Raw genomic sequence first — 13,930 nt, forward strand, 5'->3', positions numbered from 1 at the left:
AAAATTCCCCCTAGTTACTTCAGGACTCCGGAGTTGTCAATCAGTATATTTATATTATATTTATTTAACAACAATTGCAATTGGGCTCACTCACAGCACAAGGACTCTTACAAACCACAAGGTTTATACGCTTAGATTTATCTAATGCTGAAGCCGTGAAGAATTATAAAGTGATAGTGAAGTGATAAACATCATAGTCAAAACAAGTAGGCAAAACAAGGTTCTCGAACGAGCTTCTTGTATTTTCTCAGCCTCGAGAAAACAATAAGTGGCGCCAGTTAATCAAAGTTGCACATATACACAGGAACACAGAAAAGCCATGTCCCTGTTAGATACTGTAAGCATAAGATAATTATTAAAACAAGGCCTTTGATTCATATATTCTGAGTCATTAACAGTGTTTGGTAATTATCTTTATCAGCTTCCAAACTTAAATCATCGAAGTTAAATAGACACTTACATTTTTTCTTGCAATGATGGCCACAAATTCACCTGCCCTTAAATACATGTGCATCGTATGGATGACCTCATGTGCAAGCAAACAATGCAGCAGTTCATGTTTCGGTTCACTTTCTTTTGGTTCCTGTTTACCACTGTGGTGTGGAGAGCAATGAAGTGCCCCACTGTTTGAGAATTGAGGATTGACTGCAGTGCTTCCTCCTGTCCTGTAGGGGTGCTGCTGCCTGAGCTAGTGGTGTCCATCGTGATGCTGCTGACGCGGGACGCAGGGCTGATGCAGGAGACTGGCTCCATCCCGCTGCTGGCTGGCCTCCTGGAGCACCTGGACCGCTTCAACCACCTGGCGCCTGGCCACGAGAGGGACGACAACGAGGACCTGGCCTGGCCTGGCCTCATGGGTACGCTGGCAGAAGCCTTTAGCGGGTCACTGGGGTGAAGGTCAAATGCCAACCTTGGGCACCGTGTCAGGGATTACCTCTACATTTGTATTCATTCTTCAGATTCAGTTGAAGTAGTTAGCCATGAGAAGAAGTTTGTCTGTACCTGCAAAGTGATTTGCACTGTTTTTACAAATAGTTTGGAGTAACTGTTGGATTTTGATTCAGTTCTTCTCAGGTTTTGACGGTTGATTTTTATTTTTATTTTTCCTCAATTCAGGGTCTTTTTTCCACGGGCAAAGTTCCAGAAACAACGAGGAGGTGTCACTTATCCGCAAGGCGGACCTGGAGAACCACAACAAAGACGGAGGCTTCTGGACCGTCATTGAGGGGAAGGTGTACGACATCAAAGACTTCCAGGCGCAGTCTCTAACTGGCAACAGCATCCTCGGTAGGCTTTTCAGGAAGTCCTCAGGTTTAGTCTCTGAAAATACTCCCTCTTCAACCCAAATGGATATCTGAGCTCCATTAAATGGATAGCATGCATCCCTGATGCTCCTCTCAGAATGTGTTCCCTATGAGCAGTCTCTCTTCAGGATCCATTTTAAAGCCCAGTCTCTTTTCATAGCCCAGTCACTCTATAAGATAGATTTTAAAAGCCCAGTCTCTTTTCAGCCCAGTCTCTCTTCAGGATTCATTTTAAAAGCCCAGACTCTCTCTACAGCCCAGCCTCTGTATAGGATCCATTTTAAAACCCCAGTCTCTCTCTCCACAGCCCAGTTTGCAGGTGAGGACCCAGTGGTGGCGCTCGAGGCAGCGCTGCAGTTTGAGGACACCAGAGAGTCCATGCAGGCGTTCTGTGTCGGCCAGTACATGGAGGTGTGTATAGGCGTGTGTGTCTGTGTCTGTGTCTGTGTCTGATGTGTGTGTCTGATGTGTGTGTCCGATGGAAGGAAACCAGACATAATCACAGTCTGTTTTTGCCCTAAGAGGCATCTCCATTTATGTCATGGGGCTTCACCTCATTACAACCACTAATTGTCCCAAATATGAGCCCTTGTTTTGGAAGGGACAGTAACACCCCCCCCCCCCCTCCCTGCTCCAGCCCAACCAGGAGACTGTGACCACGCCGGACCTGAGCAGCCTGTCGTCGCCGCTGATCGACACGGAGAGGAACCTGGGCCTGCTGCTGGGCCTGCACGCCTCCTACTTGGCCATGAGCACCTGCCTGTCCCCCATGGAGATTGAGTGTGCCAGTGAGTTCAGCGTCGCTCAAACGCTCTCGCAGCGCCGGACCAGTGCGAAGCACTCTGTGATTGTTAGAGTAGGGATGGGCTTTTCTCTCAAATGCATTCAAAGCGTTAAACTGCTACAAAGTGCTTCGGGTTTGTTAGATGAAGGGCGGCTATGAATCATCCATGCTTTATAGTTCAGTGATGAGCTCCAGCCTTCACATGTTTGTGTGATCTCAGACATCTTTGTAATGAAAATTGTCAAGCTTTCAAAAACATGGACTGTGGAATTGAACATGAGCCTGTCTGAATGCACTGCCCTGTATGCCGATGATTGCTTTGAAAGCCATATGGAGGAATTCCAGAATGAAGGAATTTTAAAATGACACACCAACTAGTAGCAGGCAATGCCTTACTTGGTAAAGAATTTTAGATGTTTGCTATACAGACCATTAGTCATTTTATTTATATATATATTTTTTTTTATCTCTGTGTCTGTGTCTGTGTCTGTGTGTGTGTGTGTGTGTGTGTGTGTGTGTGTGTGTGTGTGTGTGTGTGTGTGTGTGTTTTCAGAATGGCTCCAGTCGTCCATCTTCTCGGGCGGTCTCCAGACGAGTCAGATCCACTACAACTATAACGAGGAGAAGGACGAGGACCACTGCAGCTCCCCAGGGACCACCACGCCCGACAAGGCCAAGCTGTACTCCAGCCGCATCATGCTCAGCGACCACGCGCAGCCCTTCCTCCAGGCCATCGCAGACAACACCACCCAGGACCACACTGTGAAGGTATGGCCGAGGTGGCCAAGACGTCAGGAGAGAGGGCGATGGATGTGTGGAGGGGGGAAAGGGCGATGGGTGTGGGGAGAGAGGGCGATGGATGTGTGGAGGGGGGAAAGGGCGATGGGTGTGGGGAGAGAGGGCGATGGATGTGTGGAGGGGGGAAAGGGCGATGGGTGTGGGGAGAGAGGGCGATGGATGTGTGGAGGGGGGAAAGGGCGATGGGTGTGGGGAGAGAGGGCGATGGATGTGGGGAGGGAAGAGAGGGCGATGGATGTGGGCAGGGGATGGGATGGGGGTACGGCGTGTGGAGGATGGAGCACAAATGAAGTAGTTATAAAGGTTACTGTTCGAGTTGGCCAAGAATGGCTGCCTTCCTTTGACTGAGACTGAGTGTTAGTGGTTCAGACCTGACTCAGCCTGATTCAAGCATTATCAAGAAATGGCGAGAAATTACTATGAAGCAACGTGCTCGGGTGTTTAACCCACCTGGAATGTTAAAGGGTAAGGAGCAGCCGTCTGTGTGTGTGTGTGTGTGTGTGTGTGTGTGTGTGTGTGTGTGTGTGTGTGTGTGTGTGTGTGTTGCACTAAGCTGTGTTTTGCTGCTGCTGTTTCAGGACTTCTTATGCCAAATCGAGCGCTGTTGTAAGCAGTGCCACCTCATCGCCCCCATCACCTTCCCCCCTGAGCACCCCGTCGAGGAGGTGGGACGCCTGCTGCTCTGCTGCCTGCTCAAGCACCATGACCTTGGTGAGACACACACACACTCAACACACACACACACACACACACACACACACACAAACATTAATCAAGTAACCGTTTAAAGCAAGAACTACATAGATCAAAGGCACAGGGGAGTAGGACATAAAACGCAACATTTTATTTCATTAAGGATAATTGTGACCATGTATGGTTAGATATAATTAAGGATAAGATATAATATATCATTAGGGATTGCTTTGTCATTGTTGGGATATGTAGTTAAATGTAATTATACGAGTTATTTATCATCAGCTAGATCAGGGGTGTCAAAGTCAAATACCCATAAATTCATTGGCGGGCCGGATCTGGCCTGCGGGCCTTGAGTTTGTTTGTTAGTGATGAGGTTTTGTCTCCCCCTGCAGGCCATGTCGCACTTTCTCTTGCCAATCAATGTGCCTTGGGCGTGGATCAGGGGAAACAGAGGTCCCTCCCCAAATCAGTGATTGACACGTGTCGGGTGGTGTACCAGGCCAAGTGCTCCTTGATCAAGGTAAACTGACTACTCCTGTTTGTATTTCTGCAGCATCTGAACATACAAAATAACAGAGCAATGCAAACAATGACTGGAGAAAATGACCATGGATAGATAGCATTATTATAGGATCATAGGATTATTCAACAACAGTGCTTTTTGCTTTTTCACCACACTTTTTCTGATGAGAAGGCAGTTTTGGGAGGCCCGTGGGAGACACAGTGACCCATATATGAGCTTGTGTGAAAAACTGCCTCACTAAGTCTGTTACCTTAGTGTTAACCACTGCACGAAAACCAATATTATCGGGCCCGTACACACTGTGATACAGCCGCGAATGATCACCATTCCTGGTTGATCCCGGACATTCCCCCGAAATATCCGTCTGCCGCATACTAACGGAATTTCCCGGAAACAGACCGGCGAGGGGAGGGGGGGGCGATGTGTTTAGCATTCTCACTTGATTTGCCTTCCGTTTTCAGAGTTTCAGAGTTCTGTCTTTAGGGTTTTGATTTCGGGGTTATCGAGATTCTTGCTTTGCCTTTCATTTTCAGAGTTTGAGGGTTGCAATGTACTTTCGAGGCTGTTCCACTCATATTCCAGAGCTTCCTCTCTAATGTTCTTGAGATTCACTTTTGGCATGTAATTATAGTCGGGCTTACTCTGATATTGAGATAGTCATTTTGCAACTTGGGACATGTTTGCCACTTGTGAATATCTAACCTGTGTCTTTTCAGGTAGATTTTGAAATCTTACGCGAGCTTCGTGGGTTTCAAACCTGCGCTCTTCAGGTTAATGGTACTGTGTACCTAATGGTGCTGTGTCTAACCGCTTAGCCACCTTGCTGGTAAGGATTCATGCTCGTCGGTGCGAGCAAGTCACTGGTTTATCATTCCTCCCTCCTCTGGGGTATTTCTCTTCTGTTACTGGAGCGTGGGAATAGGGAATTGTTTAGTGGACTTATGTGAAGTTTTAATTATGTTCACTTAAAGGTGCCCGAGGCAACATTAGAAACTTGAGACTCGAGTAATAAACGTTCAATTTCTAGTCTTTTTTACACGTAGTAAGTTTCAATAACACCATACCATTACATATCGACATCCAAGGAGCAAAGATGAGACGTCGTTGTGTGGTGAGAACTGATAAAAAAATCGCCTGGCTTCTGTTTTCCACGGTAGATCGCAGGTTATGCTGGAAATGGCTTAGCATGGGTGGGATGGGGAAAGATAACACCTTTCCATCCAGACGCAAACACTGCACGAAAAGCAAGATTATCGGGCCCGTATACGCTGTTATACAGCCACGAATGATCACCATTCCTGGCTGATCGGGGACATTTCCCCGAAATTTCAGTCTGCCGCATACGAACGGAATTTCCCGGGAAGGAACCTGCGAGGGGAGGGGGGCCGATGTGTTTAGCATTCTCACCTCCCACTGACAGAGGTGCAAAATGCTGTTATTAGCATATTGACTGTCAGCAGTCTAGCCACACACACCCTGCTGCAGCCATTGGTTGAAAACGACAAGGAATTGAATTAAAACGTCTTGTGATGAGACGGAATGAGATTCTGTCTATAGGTCAGCTTTCAACTGACAAAACGTATCCCCTCCCATTTACAGCTATTGCCCCATAAAAACTAAATTAAAATGTACACGATAATAATTTAATTAGTTGTTTTCAATCCAGGTCAATTCAATTAACATAACAAAACCTAGGCCTGGTCAAGGGGAAGGGGTGGGGGGGCTTTCACACCAATGTGGGCTTCTACGGCAATACACAGGGTCGAATACTGTCGTAAATCCCATATTTCATGCAGTGAAATTTAGCTAATCGGAATCTGTAAGTGGTTTCCAGATATATATATATATATATAAAGTTGATCTGTCTTATTTGACGAAGCAGTGAGTGAGCTGTCTTTCAATATCTCTTGTCGAATTATCTCACATGTTTATGGTGGTATGTGTTTAAAAGTTTTAAGTTAGGCTACGTGTAATGTTCCTAACTTATATATTATTATTTCACCTTAATGTTCTTGAGTTTCGTTTCTGGCATGTAATTATACAGAGTCAGGCTTACTCTGATAAGTCATTAAGAGTATTTCAATATCTCTTGTCGAATTATCTCACATGTTTTATGGTGGTATGTGTTTAAAAGTTTTAACTTAGGCTATGTGTAATGTTCCTAACTTATATATTATTATTTCACCTTAATGTTCTTGAGTTTCGTTTCTGGCATGTAATTATACAGAGTCAGGTTTACTCTGATAAGTCATTAAGAGAGGCTTTCACACCAATGTGGGCTTCTACGGCAATACACAGGGTCGAAGACTGTCGTAAATCCCACATTTCAAGCATTTTTCAAGTTGTCAACACAGCCCGCCTCCAATGCCTCATCCACGTGCCCCTTGCCCTGACCCTTCATGTTTGAACTTTGACCCTGTGTGACAGACTCACCAGGAGCAGGGCCGCTCCTACAAGGAGGTGTGTGCGCCGGTGATCGAGCGCCTTCGCTTCCTCTTCAACGAGCTGCGGCCCGCCGTCAGCAACGACCTGTCCATTGTGTCCAAGCTCAAGCTGATCAGCTCACAGCCCCGCTGGAAGAGGATCACCCAGAAACTCATCAGGGACCGCCGGAAAAAGAGAGGTTTGTCCCAGCCCTCACGCTCACACAACCAGCTGATGAGACTCGGATGCTGCAGACATTTAGTTTTCTACCTTTCTGACGGCCTTCAGCAGTCCTTACGGTCTCTTGAGAGGATTGCCTTTCGGTCATCTAATGGTTCTTTGTAGAATCCTTAACACTTCTGAAAAAACATTGGGATTGACTCTTTTTGTGGTATGGTGTATGCATAGCGGTCAAAACAGGTTTTAGATGGTGATATATAACCCATAACTCTTTTCTTGACTTTTCTGAATATTCTGACTCAAGTATTGAGTTGTTTGACTTATTGATTTGCATACCGAGCTTCAATGGGGTTTCATGCTGTTTGGCATCAGCTCTGAGACTTAAGAGAGTGAGTGTGTGTGTGTGTGTGTGTGTGTGTGTGTGTGTGTGTGTAACGGGGTGTTGCTTTCATCCCTGGCAGTGCCTAAGAAGTCGGAGTCAGCGGACCTGGAGGAGGTGAAGCAGGAGAACGAGGGGACCAACGAGGAGGGGCTGTCTGTACCCATCAGCCCAACCGCCACCACCGACAAGAAACACGGCACCGCCAAGTCCCCCAAGGTCTGCCACACACACACACACACACACACATACACACACACAGATTCACATACACACACACATACATACAGATATACTTGCACACACATACACACACATTTACTTACACACACACATACACACAGATTTACTTACACACACAGATTCACTTACACACACACACAGACACACACAGATTTACTTTAAACACACCCATACGCACAGATTTACTTACACACATACACACAGATTTACTTACCCACACACACACAGATATTTAGTTACAAAAAAACACACACAAACACAGATTTGCTTATATATACCCACACATACAGAAAGCTTTACTTATACACACAGACACACAAACACACATTAACTTACACACACACACACACGCACACAAATTTGCTTACACACACACACACACACACACACCTGTGAGCTGAAACATGAATCATGATCATACATATCTGGTCTGACTGAGGAGAATCACGATCATACATATCTGGTCTGACTGAGGAGAATCACGATCATACATATCTGGTCTGACTGAGGAGAATCACGATCATACATATCTGGTCTGACTGAGGAGAATCACGATCATACATATCTGGTCTGACTGAGGAGAATCACGATCATACATATCTGGTCTGACTGAGGAGAATCACGAACATACATATCTGGTCTGACTGAGGAGAATCACGATCACATACACACAGATTTACTTACACACACACACATACACATACACATATTTACTTTATACACACACACATACACTTACTTTATACACATACACACAGATTTACTTACACACACACACATACACATTAGGGGTGTAAATCTCTCATGCCAAAAACGGTTCGATTCGTATCTCGATACATTGGCACGATACGATACGAGAAAAGATGCATGTTGATAAAAAACGATTCAGTACGATACGATGCGATGCGATTCGATGCCGTTCAATTATTGAAAACACTAAGTCAGACATCCCAACCTGCAAAAAATCTTTTCAGGGAGGTATTCCCCCCCCCCTAGGCCTACGTATTTCTGTTGAGGTCCCTAAAAATTATAAAAGCATAATATCATTCTATAGGCTATAGTCCTATGCAATTCTTTGTTAATTATGTTTAAATATTTAGATTACTTTTAGTATTGATTATATGCTGCTAATACTATCCTATTTATGTTAACTGCTTTTATTTGTATTCCATTGCAACTTTAAACAAGTCTAAGGAGCTTGTTGTTTTCATGTAGCTCATGTAACTTGTTGAACTCACCTCAACATGTCTATTAGAGTAATTTAACCCACCATGGGCAATGCTGAAATCACTGTTACAGATAGTACAGAGTGCAAGACGGACGGTCATTGTGATTTACTTTTATAAGACAGGGGTACACCTTTGTATAGTCTGTTGTAAAACGTGTGCGCGGTCTTGTTCGCTCACTCTTGATTCCGAGAGATTTTAAATAATTTGCCGGCATCAGGGAGTCGTTATCAATATGTGGGAGACTCCCGGAACTTCCGGGAAACTTGGGATGTCTGCACTGGCATTTGCACTGTTCATAAAGTGCTTATAGTTATGTTAGGACATCATGATGGCTCGGTCTCGGAATCATGACTATAAATGTTAAATGTAATTGTTAATGATACAAATATTCTCCTATTTATTATTTTATAATTATTTAAATCCGAGGATGTCTGTAGAAACACTCAATCAACAACGATGTATCTTCCTTGGCTGAAGTAGCTAGCATAGCATCGGCCATTTAAAATGAATAGCGAAGCTAGCATAGCATTGTTGAGAATCTGTGATTCTCTCCAGGTCCTTGAGTTAATACTGAGAATACAGCCTGATTGGTTTATGCTATGCGGGCTTTGGCCAATGACAGTCATTATTCTGAGATAAAATGCAACAGGCCAGCGAGTGTATTGTGTTTTTAAAAAAACGGAGGGACAAACGCTTGTGAACCGATTCATAACTTTTAAATCGGGCAAAGACCGGTTCATGACATTTTAAAACCGATACGGGACTTCATGCATCGATGTAGTCGTATCTTACACGCTAAAAACGGATATCGATACGTATCGGTTATTTTTTACACCCCTAATACACATACACACATATTTACTTTATACACACCCATACACACAGATTTACTTACACACATACACACAGATTTACTTATACACACCCACACACACAAAGATATTTAGTTACACAAACACACACACAGATTTGCTTATACACACCAGAGGAGGTTCTTCCATTGAGGAAACGGAGGAAGAACCTCCCCAAACTTTTTGAGAAATGTATTTTTGTAATTGAACTGACTAAACTCCTTTAAAAATGCAATTTGATATCAGTATTTAATACTATGCATATTATAATTTGTTTCCCTGAGTTAAAATAACATTAGCACCCCCTATCGTAACAAGAAATTACTGCACGGAGGACGTCCTCCCTTTGGCTCCCATTGAGATCAATGTAATCTGCCTCTGATACTGGCGGTTCTTGGGGCTCATTCACTTACATTGCCCAGGGGAGGAAAGACCTCCCTAGCGTCTGAGTCTGCACCAACATCGCTTAACCAATAAACAACGGATTTGGCGTTGGAGGGAGGGGATTAGACATTAATACTATTCTCTGCAGAAGGATATCGATAACACGTCACCCTTAAAGATTGTTGTAGAAAGATGGCAAATAAAGAGGATGTGCAATGGAAAACGAAGATATTGTTCATGTTTTATTGAACAAACCGTTTCATTCATTGAGCTACAGAGAGAAGGTTAGTATCAAAACAACAGGGAAACCTGTTCCAAAAATCCAAGTCACTAAACCCAATGTTAAAACCGCTGCCGTTAATGCTAACTGGTATGCGAAATACTTATAGCTCACTGGTACCATAAAAAAAACAATCGGCTGTACTGTTTTGTTTTTAAATCGTTCATACGCCTATTGTTAGTCTGACTGTTCACGTTCAGCTGACATTCTGAATGGAAATTGTTAATGAATGTTTCAGATCATGATGTGTTTCGTATCTATTCTAATTAGCCTACACATTGACCAACATTCTGAAACACCATTAACATACACATTTGCCACAAACAATGTTAGGGTAACAGCCCATGTTAATAGTTCTGAAATAAGGTTATCTTACTTGTTGCCTTTGTAACTTGTTGTTTAATATTGTGGAAAGGATGTTAGTGAATGATTCAGAGCATTTTAAATGGCATCACTTTTGGTCTTGTGTCGTAATTTTCTTAAAACAATTGCAGCTGAAAATAAAATTAGTCAAATAATAACCAATAGCTTTAGTAATTGAGGGGGAAAATAGGCCAAATGGTAGGCCCAAAATTTAGAATGTAGTTTTTAAAATCAAGAGTAGGCCTGATTTGACTAATTGGCTTTGCATCATTTCCTTCTGGCCTTGTCTAGTCCAAGGACATGCTGCCCAGTGCCCACCAGCTTTTTAAGTACAATGGTGCCACACTGGTGGCTTTGTATCAATTGTATCCCTGCCTGCTATTTTGTAGTACTATAGTCCACAAAAACACCCTGAAACAACTTGTATCTCACATACTTATGCCACCAACGGAATAAGCAGGCCAATGGCAACCAGGCGCACAGTCCTTCCTCCCTCACTTTAAAAACCACCAGCCGCCACTGATACACACCCACACATACACAAAGCTTTACTTATACACAAAGACACACAAACACACATAAACTTACACACACACACACACACAGATTTTCTTACACACACACACACACACACACACACAGATTTGCTTACACACACACACACACACACCTGTGAGCTGAAACATGAATCATGATCATACATATCTGGTCTGACTGAGGAGAATCACGATCATACATATCTGGTCTGACTGAGGAGAGATCAGAGTCTCCACGTGTCCCCTGCCCTCACACTGTCGTTGGCTTCCTCTCTTTCATGTAGCTTTGCCCTGTTAGACAGCCCTGCATGTTTTATGACTGGGCCTGCGTGAGCCTTGTCCAACTGGAGCAGGCATTAATAAAACATGCCATTTGTAATGCCAGCCACTGCTTGATGTGCCAGGCTGTGAGAGGGCACCCTCTGAGCCCAGGGGTTTAGACAGACTCAGACAAGAACTGACATCCCCACTGTTTTGTCTACATAGTCAGTTATTGCTCATCCACACAACTATTGGCCACAGACTCCAGACTGTGAAAAGGGGGTCATTGAAAGCGCATATCTGAAATTCCAGCAATGTCTGAACAAGTGAAAACTACAAGTGAAACTGCACAGTTTGGACCTGTAGGTGAAGGAACTAACAGTAATAAGGGCGTAGGTTTGATGAACAAGCAGGGCAAAACCAGAAATGAAATGAATGGATATGAAATGTTTACTTTTTTTTTTTTTTCTAAAGTAAAACATTTAAACCCAGTGTTATGTCGAAATGCGTCTGTGTTTTTGTATATGTTTTTGTAAATGCATCATCTGTGTGTATCCCAGCAGCACCAGGACAAGTGGCAGCCTCTGCTGAATACGGTGGCGCACGTGCAGAAGTACCGCTGGTTCAAGCACAGCATCCACAGCAGCCAGTTCCAGACCAGCCTCATGGGCACCATCGTGGAGTTCGCCCTCAAGGAGGAGCCACTGGATGTGGAGAAGATGAGGAAGTGCCTCCTCAAACAGGTGACACACACACACACACACACACACACACACACACACAGCTAACTTGCCAACGGACTGGACTAGATCTTGCACACATCTGCACCAACGCAGGGCCAAATCCATCCAACATATGGGATAGGGCTTAGCCCCTCATCTAGTTCCAAGACACACACTCGAATAAATGAGACACACACACACACACAACCTCGTCTGCAACCACATACTTTCTCTAGCGCACATAGACACCCACATCCAAACAGATACTTGGTTCAGAGATAACCCCGTCAGACACCCCGACACCACCCTCCCCCCTCGTGTGTGTCTGTGTGTGTCTGTGTGTGTCTGTGTGTGTCTGTGTGTGTGTGTGTTAGGGCTGGGGGTAAACGATTATTTTCAAAACGATTAATCTGGCGATTATTTTATCGAATAGTCGACTAATCTAACGACTAATTGGACGATTAGTCTAACGATTATTTTTCTGTTGTTTGATTAAAACCATAATGTATCTCAAATAAATACCCCAAAAAATCTTAATAATATACTTTAATGAGCACCGTTTTGCACAGCAAAAGTCCAACAATGCATTTCATGTTTATCTAGAGTTCACAGTAAAAACGTTTGGTACTCAAATGAGCCCTATCACATTTGGATGTGGTGCTCATTCATTTAAATGTTTTCAGTGCTTATAAAAACATTCATTCATTGATGAGCACTGCGCACCACCTTATGCGCAGCCCTGTCCTGGACATTGCTTGGCTGCATTAGTTGACATTGGCGATCTAACGTGCTAGTGAATCATGATACATACTATAAGCTGGCCAACGTTAGTCTAATGTTATGTGTTTGACTCGTAAATGACCACAGCATGAGTTAGCTCTCTGTGCCGTTTGTTGGTGCTTGGTTGGCGTGTTCTGCAGCCGTAAGTTAACGTTTACTAAACTGACACAGCTGTCTAGCCGTTGCCGCTATAGTAGCTAGCTAACGTAACTACTAGCAACCAAGCACGAACAAACTGCACGGAGAGCTAAGAAGATAGTTAGCTAGCACCACCGAAGTGCGCAGAGCTCAAGCTACACAACACACTGAACAAACGTTAAATACGAGAGACAATAGGGTGCGTTTGAGAATGGAGATAGAAACGCACCCCATTGTCTCTCGTGAAGGGGACAATAAGTAACGTTGGTTACATTAATTTAACGTTTGTTCAGTGTGTTGTGTAGCTTGAGCTCTGCGCACTTCGGTGGTGCTAGCAAACTATCTTCTTAGCTCTCCGTGCAGTTTGTTCGTGCTTGGTTGCTAGTAGTTAACGTTAGCTAGCTACTAGTGTGTCAGTTTAGTTAACGTTAACTTACGGCTGCAGAACACGGCAACTAAGCATGAACATACGGCACAGAGAGCTAAGTCATGGTGTTGGTCAGCTTATAGTATCATGATTCACTACGTTAGATCGCCAATATCAACTAATGGCGCCAAGCAATTCCCTGGGTTTGGCTCTCTCAGTCCTTGCGCAATGTTTGTTTCTGTTTGGGTCAACCACGTGTATGTGGCGAAGCGTCGACGTAAAAATATGGCGTCGACGTAATTTTCAAATCGACGCGTCGACATCATCGACGCATCGCTACAGCACTAGTGTGTGTGTGTGGTGGGATTTGAATGTCATAAGTAGCCAAGGGGTGAATTTCCTCAGTTGGTTATGTGAGGTCTGACGCTGGTGTTTGTGCCCACAGCTGGAGCGGGCAGAGGTGAGGCTGGAGGGCATCGACACCATGCTGAAGCTGGCGTCCAAGAGCTTCCTGCTGCCCTCTGTGCAGTATGCCATGCATTGTGGCTGGCAGAGGGTCATCCCAGAAGGGACCAATATTGGGTACGTGTGCTCACTCCAGACCCACCTTATTCTTTCAGAAAAAGACAATTACAATGCATTACAATATAGCAACCTGTGTGAAGTATGCATTCAGAAATGTCCTGTA

The 13,930-nt window shown here is 44.2% G+C and overlaps 1 protein-coding gene across 1 annotated transcript in view; it reads left to right on the forward strand.

Moving 5' to 3' along the window:
• herc2 (HECT and RLD domain containing E3 ubiquitin protein ligase 2) overlaps positions 1–13,930 on the forward strand; it is a 117,619-nt gene that overhangs the window by 31,799 nt on the left and 71,890 nt on the right. Inside the window, 11 exon segments of the mRNA XM_080832568.1 lie at positions 672–857; positions 1,117–1,287; positions 1,612–1,715; positions 1,942–2,092; positions 2,642–2,856; positions 3,465–3,597; positions 3,975–4,102; positions 6,533–6,728; positions 7,171–7,307; positions 11,796–11,978; positions 13,688–13,824. Of these exon segments, the coding sequence (XP_080688694.1) occupies positions 672–857; positions 1,117–1,287; positions 1,612–1,715; positions 1,942–2,092; positions 2,642–2,856; positions 3,465–3,597; positions 3,975–4,102; positions 6,533–6,728; positions 7,171–7,307; positions 11,796–11,978; positions 13,688–13,824 (1,741 nt within the window).

The sequence above is a fragment of the Sprattus sprattus genome, assembly GCF_963457725.1.
Source record: "Sprattus sprattus genome assembly, chromosome: 2".
NCBI lineage: Eukaryota > Metazoa > Chordata > Actinopteri > Clupeiformes > Clupeidae > Sprattus > Sprattus sprattus.